The 11,247-nt window shown below is 43.3% G+C and overlaps 1 protein-coding gene across 1 annotated transcript; it reads left to right on the top strand.

Moving 5' to 3' along the window:
* The first annotated feature begins 310 nt into the window (after positions 1-310).
* Positions 311-10,227, top strand: LOC109865120 (monocarboxylate transporter 12-B-like). The gene is made up of 6 exons (XM_031800004.1): positions 311-459; positions 2,249-2,352; positions 5,405-5,548; positions 6,972-7,569; positions 8,473-8,732; positions 9,475-10,227. The coding sequence occupies exons 1-6, from the start codon at positions 311-313 to the stop codon at positions 9,708-9,710; spliced, it is 1,491 nt and encodes a 496-aa protein (XP_031655864.1). The 3' UTR covers positions 9,711-10,227.
* Positions 10,228-11,247: the final 1,020 nt, after the last annotated feature.

The following is an 11,247-nucleotide window of genomic DNA, read 5'->3' as shown; positions in this document are numbered from 1 at the left end:
AACAGGTGCAGCAGGAGCAACAGCAGCAAAGGCAGCAGCAGCAGCAGCAGTGGGAGAGGCTGCACTATTTGGAGAAATGGACTTGGGAGGAGATCCTTGACGGGAAAGGACCCTGGGCAGAGCCAGGGGAATATTGCAGAGCTGGAGGCAGCGAAGGCAGAGAGGCGGCATTATGAGGAACTAGCACGGCAGAGCGGCTGGAAGCCCAAGAGGCACCCCCAAAAAAGTATTGGGGGGGCACAGGGAGAGTGTGGCAGAGTCAGGAGCCAGACCTGAGCCAACTCCCCCTGTTTACCGTAAGGAGCCATGGATGTTATCGGAGCTATCGGCGAAGCTGAGAGCTGAGTCTGAGAGGGTCGAGGAGTTATTGGACAGAATGGAGGAGAGTGAACGGATGGGAGATGAGGAGACACTCGAGGAGGTGTTAATAGAATTGGGGGAGTGTGAAGAGGGAGAGCAGTTGATTTGGCGGAGTATGCAAGGCATTCGCCCTGAGGTGTGATTTTCGGGATGTTTCATGGACTGAAAAACACGCTCTAGCTCTGCAACCTTTAATTGCAGATGCTGAAGGGCAATATTGGTGTCACGTTCTGACCATCGTTCGTATGTGTTTTAGTGTTGGTCAGGACGTGAGCTGGGTGGGCATTCTATGTTGTGTGTCTGGTTTGTCTATTTCTATGTTTGGCCTGATATGGTTCTCAATCAGAGGCAGGTGTTAGTCATTGTCTCTGATTGGGAACCATATTTAGGTAGCCTGTTTTGTGTTGGGTTTTGTGGGTGATTGTTCCTGTCTCTGTGTTTGCACCAGATAGGACTGTTTAGTCTGTTCATGTATAGTCGTCTTTATTAAAAACATGAATAACCACCACGCTGCATTTTGGTCCGCCTCTCTTTCACCAGAAAACCCTTACAATTGGCGGATGCAGTGGATTGAGATGCAGCAAAAAAACACATATCTCTAGTTAAACAGACAGATTTTGATGGGGACATGTTGTATTATGTTAATTGGATTTCCTCGGGAGCGCGACCATTATAGGTCAAGGGTTAAATGGGGTTTAATGAATTGCATTACTGAAAAAACGAGTTCAGTCAGATTGGGTGAGGGATAAAAAAGGAGATTATAGTCTCACATTTCCATCACGCAATCCTTTGTGTAGAATATAATTAGAAAACAATCAAACAAGGAAGAGCATGTTTGTCCCTCCAACATTATTCAATCATTTGTAAACTGATTTTGCCAGCTCAGATTGTCACCTTGAGCCTTTACCCTATGGCACATTGTGACTCTGCCAGATATAATCTAAAGTAGTAATTGGTCAGAATTGGAAGGAATGGGGAAAATTCCACCAAGGGTTTGAAAGTAACCCAAGGTAATAAATCTAGGCAGTGAACTCCTGTTCCTCTGCTTTCTCGATATGCATCAGTGATCCTGAGGTTCTTTTAGGTCTAGTGAGTGAGTTTAAACCCCTAAAACAGCTGTAGCAGACAGGGTGCGTACACTTTTTTTGTGTGTGCGCGTGTGAGGAAACAGCAGGCTGACTGAGGCCTGCAGTGCGATAGGGGCCTGCTGTGCGATAGGTCCCCCATGTGTGTTCTCTGGCCAGTGCTGGAGAGGACATGAAGATCAGATGGCCGTCACATTCGCAGTGAGTGATTTGTCTTTTATCGTCTGCATGGTGCAGACTCGGACGGAGGAGCTTGTGGCTCATTAACGCCCAAGCATGCGTTCTTCCCACACATCAAACACTTTTTACAGCTTTCCCCTCAGCTCCATGATTACACAATTCATTACAATTGCATCACTCCCTCTGACCACTCAGGTCATCACCATGTCTAGCTGGAGAAGAGCAATTACATAATTGAAGAAACCTCAGTGTGTTCCGAGAACATGTGCTGTATACACTCAGAAGTGTGTGTGTGTGTACCACAGGAGGTTGGTGGCACCTTAATTGGGGAGGACAGACTAGTGGTAATGAATGTGGCAGAATCAGTGGAATGGTATCAAATACATGAAACACATTGTTTCCAGGTGTTTGATGCCATTCCATTTTCTCCGTTATGGCCATTATTATGAGCCGTTCTCCCCTCAGCAGTCTCCAATGGTGTGTGTGTGTGTGTGTGCAACGTTGTATCATGTCAAATTTGTGTCAAAACAAACCACTAGGAAAAATATACCTATTTGAAATGTGCAAGATGGTTGTTATTTGTCATGATTTTGCTTCATCTTGAGCCTTTTCTTCTGTTCCAGATGCATCTCCATCTTCTTTGTGGAGTTTCAGATGCACTTTGGAGCGGACTATTCAGGGACAGCCTGGATCCACAGTCTGGTGGACTGCACCACTATGCTGTGCGGTAAGTCATCATGGCCCTCAGTCAAGTGCTGCTTCAGCAACAGTGATCTGGCTTCACGCTGGGCCTGGCATTGGCTTGCTCAATGCCCAGGGTAGTGATCAAATGAATTTGGTTCATTGGATGTAAACATAAAAGCTGTTAAAGGACTAAGGAGAAGTTAACTCAGTTTGACAACTAAAACAACTAGGTGTGATATTTGGTGCATCATTTCACTTCCAATTAGGACACATGATCAATCAAATGTATTTATAAAGCCCTTATTATATCAGTGGATGTCACAAAGTGCTGTACAGAAACCCAGCCTAAAACCCCAACCCCAAAACGCAAGCAATGCAGTCGTAGAAGCACGGTGGCTAGGAAAAACTCCCTAGAAAGGCCAAAACCTAGGAAGAAAACTAGAGAGGAACCAGGCTATGAGGGGTGGCCAGTCCTCTTCTGGCTGTGCCGGGTGGAGATTATAACAGAACATGGCCAAGATGTTAAAATGTTCATAGATGACCAGCAGGGTCAAATAATAATAATCACAGTGGTTGTAGAGGGTGCAACAGGACAGCACCTCAGGAGTAAATGTCAGTTGGCTTTTCATAGCCGATCACTCAGAGTATCTCTACCGCTCCTGCTGTCTCTGGAGAGTTGAAAACAGCAGGTCCGGGACAAGGTAGCACATCCGGTGAACAGGTCAGGGTTCCATAGCCGCAGGCAGAACAGTTGAAACTGGAGCAGCAGTGCGACCAGGTGTATTGGGGACAGCAAGGAGTCATCAGGCAGGCCAGGTAGTCCTGAGGCATGGTCCTAGGGCTCAGGTCCTCTGAGAGAAAGAGAGAGAGAGAGAAAGGAGAAAAAGAGAGAGAATTAGAGAGAGCATACTTAATTTCACACAGGACACTGGATAAGACAGGAGAAATACTCCAGATATAAGACTGAAGACAATGTCATGTAAATGTGCTTTTTTACAATCACACAGCAAAGTTACGGTATGCTTCAGTTCATAAAGTCACAAGCCGCTGACTGGCAGTGTGTAACTCAGTCAACCCATCGGTCAGTTTTTGCTGCTTCTCTTAGATTGGGATGTTTAACCCCTCTTACATAGGAAAGTAGTGATGTTTTGGCTATTTTAGTTAGTCTCACCCAACTCTCCAGGATACACTGCTTTCTCTCATCTCCACCATGGAGATCTTCCTTGGATCTATTGGACATGTTGATTGCCCTTTAAAAACCTTTTTGGTTGAAGGCATAGGATTGTTTCTTGTTAGTTTGTACACATTAGTGCAGTAGTATTTAAGAACAAAGTACTTACAATCCCTTGTCTGACTAAAGTAGACAGTAGTCGATTTAGCTCTTGAGAGAACAATGTTAGCAACACACAGACGTTAGCGACACACAGAGAACATCTTGAAATACCAAAACAGTGTTACAACCCTATGACCCCAACACATACGGAGTTTGTTTATTTTGCTTGCACCCAGTGAAATGTCACACTATGATAGAGATGGTAAATGCATGTAAAAATAGACCTTTATGCTGACTCGTATCAGCCTTTATCAAGACTGACTTAGGTAACATGTTTAGGCAGGCGTATGCCAAGGCTAGTCAGCATGGGTCACAGAGGACTGCTGCGGATCACAAACCCCTCTCATGGGCTTGTATTAACTCACAGTATCAATGGTCCAAAGTGACAAACATTTCAGTAAATGTTAACTTGCAACTATTTAATATGTGTTGAAATTAGCAGTGGGGTATCTTTTTGGAGCTGAACTTTTTGCTGAATTGGTGTTACTCCCTCTGTTCCTGAATCTGCATGTGTTTGTTCATGTGGAGGTGTGAGAGCTGTGGTAAAAGTCAAAAACGGGGTTGTCCTCGTATTACCCCCTGCGCAATGACACATAAGCTTTTCAGTTATCAACCTGGATGTGTATTTTCCCCCTGCTCTTTTTTACTCAGCATATGACTCATCATATTTGTCAAATCAGAGTACAAGATGTACTTGGCATTGTACACCAACCACAAATCAATCATGATACACCTGTCTTTGGCAGAGGTAAAACAACTAAGAACATACTGTACTGAGTTTTGTAAGACTGTGTTCCGGAAAATATGTGCTCGGATCCAGTAACTCTAGTGGTATGAAACATTATATTCACAGTTTGCAATGTAACAATTTGAATAAGAGCGTTCAGAGTTAAATCCATGATATTCTGAGAATTGATTAGGGCAGCCGGGACTTGGTAGACGATGTGGCAGTTGCCGTGGTGAAACAGAAAGAGAACGTGCATCTGTAGCCTATCCTTTCCTCTGCTCTGATAGACAACATGCAACTCTCTACATCCTTGCACTTTAACATTTATCTCAAATGATTTAATATGCCTTTTAGTTGTCTTTTTTTTTCTTAAAGGATTGTTCTGGTATGTAACATTATTTGCGGTTGAATATATGACACGTTGTTTGTTGGTAGAATGCTGGCCTATAGAGCGCAGACGGGAACGCATCTGCGGTTTGATAAACAGACAGTAGCCCATTTAAGCCACCACATTGAAAACCAACTGAAATCTGTTCGGGAACATCAATATTGTCGATATAGTCTACTCTAACAATCCATACAGTATATGCATAATAATGCAGTCCACATTCAAAGATGATAGGCCTGCTAGAGTTTGTTTCACTAGCCTAGACCAATTATTTACCAAATTATTCAAAGACCTCTTAAAAGTGTGCTTTTATGTTTTGTTGCCGTGCGTAATATGCGGTAGGACAATATATTGTACAAACGTTAGGGCACAATCATGTTTTGTAATTTAGGCTTGGGCTCATAAAATATTTTTTTATGTAGGGCTCTGGTAGGGTCTCATAAAATATTTTTTTTTATGTATGGCTCTGGTAGGGTCGGGCTTGAATTGTCCGACCAGATCAAAGCTCTTTGCCTATGACATTTTTTTTCTCATGCCTTCCAGTACCTCAGACCCACCATGCCATCCCCTCTCACGAGCACTGACTGTACTACTGTAGTGCAGCAGACAATCCCATATTAACATGTGGACTTTGTTGTGATTGACAGCTCCTCTAGGCAGCTTTATTGGGAACCGTCTGTCGTGCCGCATCGCTGTGATCCTTGGTGGCTTTCTGTCCTCTATCGGCCTGGTCCTCAGCTCTTTCGCTACCAGCCTGGAGTACCTGTACCTCACCCTGGGGGTCCTCACAGGTGGGTCCCCCCCAATGACTGTACAGTGCATTCGGAAAGTATTCAGACCGATTGAGTTTTTCCACGATACAGTCTTATTCTAAAATGTATCAAATCGTTTTTTCCCCTCATCAGTCTACACACAATACCTCATAATGACAAAGCAAACACATTTTTTGTGTGTTTTTTGTGTGCAAATGTATCATTTGAAAAAAACTGAAATATCACATTAACATAAGTATTCAGATCCTTTACTCAGTACTTTGTTGAAGCACCTTTGGCAGCGATTACAGCCTTGAGTCTTCTTGGGTATGACACCACAAGCTTGGCACACCTGTATTTGGGGAGTTTCTCCCATTCCTCTCTGCAGATCCTCTCAAGCTCTGTCAGGTTGGATGGGGAATGTCGCTGCACAGCTATTTTCAGGTCTCTCCAGAGATATTCATCAGGGCTCTGGCTGGGTCACTCAAGGACATTCAGAGACTTGTCCCGAAGCCAGTCCTGCATTGTCTTGGCTGTGTGCTTAGGGTCGTTGTCCTGTTGGAAGGTGAACCTTCGACCCCGTCTCAGGTCCTGGGCGCTCTGGAGCAGGTTTTCATCTAGGATTCTCTCTGTTCTTTGCTCCATTCATCTTTCCCTTGATCCTGACAAGTCTCCAAGTCCCTGCCACTGAAAAACATCCCCACAGCATGATGCTCCCACCACCATACTTCACCATAGGGATGGTATTGGCCAGGTGATGAGCGGTGCCTGGTTTCCTTCAGACGTGAAGCTTGGCATTCAGGCCAAAGAGTTCAATCTTGATTTCATCAGACCAGAGAATCTTGTTTCTCATGGTCTGAGAGTCCTTTAGGTGCCTTTTGGCAAACTCCAAAAGTTTGGCCGGGTGGCCAGCTCTAGGAAGAGTCTTGGTGGTTCCAAACTTCTTCCATTTAAGAATGAAGGAGGCCACTGTTTTGTTGGGGAACTTCAATGCTGCAGACATTTTTTGGTACCCTTCCCCAGATATGTGTCTAATTTAATAAATTTTAGAATAAGGCTGTAATGTAACAAAATGTGGAAAATGTGAAGGGGTCTGAATACTTTCCCGAATGCACTATATATATATATATATATATATATGAATGGACAAAGCCATCAAACATGTGACACCATTCATTCCTATGTGAAGACTCAATAGCGCATTTGAAGCCAAGGAAGTCAATGGCGTCTCATGTAGGAGATTTCTGTGGACACCACATGCACAGTTTGAGCTAATCCAGGAAGTGATGTTGCAGGCTAGCTCAGTGCTGTCCCCTTTATGGCACTTTAAATCCAATGTATTATTATTATTATCATTAGGGCCCCTATACATCATGCAAATAATGTAATTCAGGGACAAAAGGAATGCCCTAGTATGTCTCATAGAAAAACAACAACAACCTTATCGTCTTTGAATTGACAGGTATTGGATTTGCCCTCTGCTACACCCCTGCCATAGCCATGGTGGGCTCATATTTCTGTGAGAGGAAAGCCCTGGCATATGGGATCGCCATGTCAGGCAGTGGCATCGGGACCTTCATCCTGGCCCCTGCCGTCCAGATACTCATAGAGCACTACTCATGGCGTGGGGCCCTGCTCATCCTAGGGGGTGTTGTGGCCAACCTGTGTGTTTGTGGGGCATTACTGCGCCCTATCACTCTGAAAGAAGAAGAGGAGGCTCATGGTCCAGACCCGTTGGATACCGAGTGTGGATATGGGGTGAAAGCTCCGGTGGTTAGCATGTTAGAGGAATCACTGGCGATCAACAACAACAACAACAGCCACGCCTGCTTCTGCTTCCAGTCCATGCAGGAGTACTGCTTCCTGCTCATGCCTGACTTCCTGATGCTGGCAGTGAGCTTCTTGTTCCTAGCCAGTGGCTGCAGCCTGCCCTTCGTCTACCTGGTTCCGTATGCACTGGACATGGGTGTGAGCCACCACCAGGCTACCTTCCTCATGTCCATCCTGGGGGTCATTGACATCGTGGGGAACATCACCTTCGGCTGGCTCGTAGACAGGAGGTAAGCCAAAGTTTTAAAGATGTTGTTCCATTGAGTATGCCAACACAATATAGGTATTTTCATTCCACGAATCACCCTTGCTCTTTAATAGGCTGGCCTTCCTTTATTCGGACCAGAAGACAGGTTCAAAATATACCTTTATTAGGACTGGAAGACAGGTTTAAAACATACCTTTATTCGAACCAGAAGACAGGTTCAAAACATACCTTTATTAGGACCAGAAGACAGGTTCAAAATGTACCTTTATTTCGAACCAGAAGACAGGTTAAAAACGTACCTTTATTAGGACCAGAAGACAGGTTAAAAACGTACCTTTATTAGGACCGGAAGACAGGTTCAAAACATACCTTTATTAGGACCGGAAGACAGGTTAAAAACATACCTTTATTAGGACCGGAAGACAGGTTCAAAACATACCTTTATTAGGACCGGAAGACAGGTTCAAAACGTACCTTTATTAGGACCGGAAGACAGGTTCAAAACGTACCTTTATTAGGACCGGAAGACAGGTTCAAAACGTACCTTTATTAGGACCGGAAGACAGGTTCAACCTTTATTAGGACCGGAAGACAGGTTCAAAACGTACCTTTATTCGGACCAGAAGACAGGTTCAAAATCTACCTTAATTTGTTGCGTTTTCTTATCCAGTAAAGATTCATATTCAGAGTGTTTAACAGTCACATGTAGAGTTTTCAGTCGTTTCTTGTCATCTCACCTTTTAGTGAACTGTTTGTCACCCAGTTTTACTCTAACGAAATGGAGCTGTTACCCAATTGTATCTTGAAGATAAAGCTGGTTTCCTCTGACAAGCCATTGGATGTTAAGCCGCCAATCGTTCAGATGGTCAACATGAAAAATCTGTGTTTTTAGACTGATTGTGTCCACTGTTTTTCTCACCCCCAGGTGCCTGAAGAAGTATCGTAATGTGTGCTACATGATAGCAGTGGGCATGGAGGGGGTGTGCTGCCTCTTCATCCCTCTCCTGCGGACGTTCGCCCTGCTGGTGCCTTTCTCTGTGTTTTATGGGTACTTTGATGGCGCCTACGTTGCCCTCATACCTGTGGTGACCTCGGACATTGTGGGGACACATAACCTCTCCTCCGCCCTAGGGATAGTCTACTTCCTACATGCCATCCCTTACCTGCTCAGCCCTCCAATAGGAGGTAAGTACTAACCAATCGTAGAACAGGAGGTGTACAAAAGAGATAGCGGTAAATGTCTCCACGTTGTTTGCTGATCGCAAAAGTGGTCTTTATGAAAGCTTTTAGTGGTACAAGACCACATTTGCAAGTTGTAAACAGTTAGTAGACATTTAACTTCTTTCTGGACCTCCCATATACTCCCTCTGATCTAGTAGAGTAAGCCTGCTGTTCTCTTTGAACTAATTCAACAGAAAACAATCTCACTTACAGTAACCTTATGTCATTCTAAATTAACCCAATTATTCAGTCCTGAATCTGAAATGATTTGTAGTTGCTGACTAAACCTATTACTGGACTAAACATCTATTTCAATGGAGAACTTCCATCTGTGTCTGGGAAACTGGCCTGAAGAGTACACCATTGATGTTTCATTGGTCAATTAATGACCAATGTTTCAAAAGTTTACCTTTGGATGATAATGTTTTGTCAAGGATGTATCTTGGCATGAACAATACCCCATCAATGCTTGATTGGTCAATTAATGACAAAAGTTGCAAATATTCACGTGACGTTACTTTGAAAATATTGTTTCATAAGTGCAGCAGTACCCACCAGTGTACGTTTACTGAATAAAATGATTAATTATGAATGTATTAACACATGCATTAGTCAGGAAGTCCACAAGACATGCATTTTTTTCTTCCATCAAGTGAAAGCCAAAGTGAATGTTCATACCTCATTCCTCCTCCTCCTCCCTCTGCAGGCTGGCTGGTTGACACCACAGGCACCTACACGGCCACCTTCTTCCTCAGTGGCTTTGCCCTCATCTCCAGCTCCCTGGTCATCAGCACGGTGACGGGGATACGCCACTGTCGCAGGACCCAAAAGTACAGAAACAAAAATAAAAACACAGACCCCAAACAGGAGCCTTGCCGATCAGACTTCTACACAGCCTCAAGTAAAGATGTGAACCCTTTAGTCAACACAGCAAATTCTTAACATTGGACGCTTTTGTGTAATTATGCATTTGTTTTGTTAGAATACCAAAGTACATTGAAGATTATGAGAAACCGTCATCAATTGGTACACATAATCTAGCGTGATAGTTCAGAATTGGGAATGACTTCCCTCAGATGCTAAATGGACACTAAATGGAAGATAAATACAGTAATTCTGCCGTAACCAGATACATTTTAGCCAAAATATGGACTTTAAATAATCTCTCTATCATGCCTGTGATGTCATTGCACATTTCTTTTTCAGGGTTGACATGACTGCCAAACTAAGGAAGTTGATCAATTTTAATATCACTGAAGATTCTGACAGGGTTATAGCGCCTTTCTGTAATAGATTATTTCTGAAGTGGACAGTCTTCATGTTGTTTCGTAATACCTTATTTTGACAAGAGAGGGCAGTCATGATCCAAGGCCAGTGTGGGATGACTCCTTTGTAAAAGTCTATTCACAGCTGAAGGCCGTTTTTTTTTCTTGAGCAGATGGTCAGGGAAGACCAAAGAGAGATAGTATTTGAGTCAAACAGAATCATTTCGAACCTTGATTACAATACAAATGATTACACAAATACATATGCCACTCTATGCGTGGAAATACTTGGGAATAGATTTCATCAATTAAAATGACTTTCAGCTGATTTCCTGGTGATTTTACAGTCTTTTTATGTCCAACAAATCTTTTTTTTAAACATTGTATATATACAGTACCATTAAAAAGTTTGGACACACCTACTCATTCAAGGGTTTTTCTTTATTTTGACAATTTTCTACATTGTAGAATAATTTTGAAGACATCAAATATATGAAATAACACAATCATGGAATCATTCAGTAACCAAAAAAAGTGATAAGCAAATCAAAATAGATTTTATATTTGAGATTCTTCAAAGTAGCCACCCTTTGCCTTGATGACAGCTTTGCACACTCCTGGCATTCTCTCAACCAGTTTCACCAGGAATTATTTTTCCAACAGTCTTGAAGGAGTTCCCAAATATGTTGAGCACTTGTTGGCTGCTTTCAACTCATCCCAAACAATCTCAATTTGGTTGAGGTCGGGTGATTGTGGAGGCCAGGTCATCTGATGCAGCACTACATCACTCTCCTTCTTGGTCAAATAGCCCTTACACAGCCTGGAGGTGTGTTGGGTCATTGTTCTGTTGAAAAACAAATGCCAACCAGATGGGATGGCGTATCACTGCAGAATACTGTTGTAGCCATGCTGGTTAAGTGTGCCTTGAATCCTAAATAAATCACAGACAGTGTCACCAGCAAAGCACCACCACATCACACCTCCTCCTCCATGCTTCACGGTGAGAACCACACATACAGAGATCATCCATTCACCTACTCTGCGTCTCACAAATACATGGTGGTTGGAACCAAAAATCTCTAATTTGGACTCATTAGACCAAAGGATAGATTTCCACTGGGGTAATATCCATTGCTCGAGTTTCTTGGCCCAAGCAAGTCTCTTCTTATTATTGGTGTCCTTTAGTAGTGGTTTCTTTGCAGCAATTTGACCAT

This window comes from Oncorhynchus kisutch, linkage group LG20, assembly GCF_002021735.2.
Source record: "Oncorhynchus kisutch isolate 150728-3 linkage group LG20, Okis_V2, whole genome shotgun sequence".
Lineage (NCBI taxonomy): Eukaryota > Metazoa > Chordata > Actinopteri > Salmoniformes > Salmonidae > Oncorhynchus > Oncorhynchus kisutch.
This window is presented reverse-complemented; position numbering and strand designations above follow the sequence as displayed.

Coding starts and splice junctions, on each gene's coding strand:
- LOC109865120 (XM_031800004.1), top strand. CDS start 311: ATGTTATCGGAGCTATCGGCGAAGCTGAGAGCTGAGTCTGAGAGGGTC. Junction 5,549..6,971: donor CACCCTGGGGGTCCTCACAG/GTGGGTCCCCCC, acceptor TTGAATTGACAG/GTATTGGATTTGCCCTCTGC. Junction 8,733..9,474: donor GCTCAGCCCTCCAATAGGAG/GTAAGTACTAAC, acceptor CTCCCTCTGCAG/GCTGGCTGGTTGACACCACA.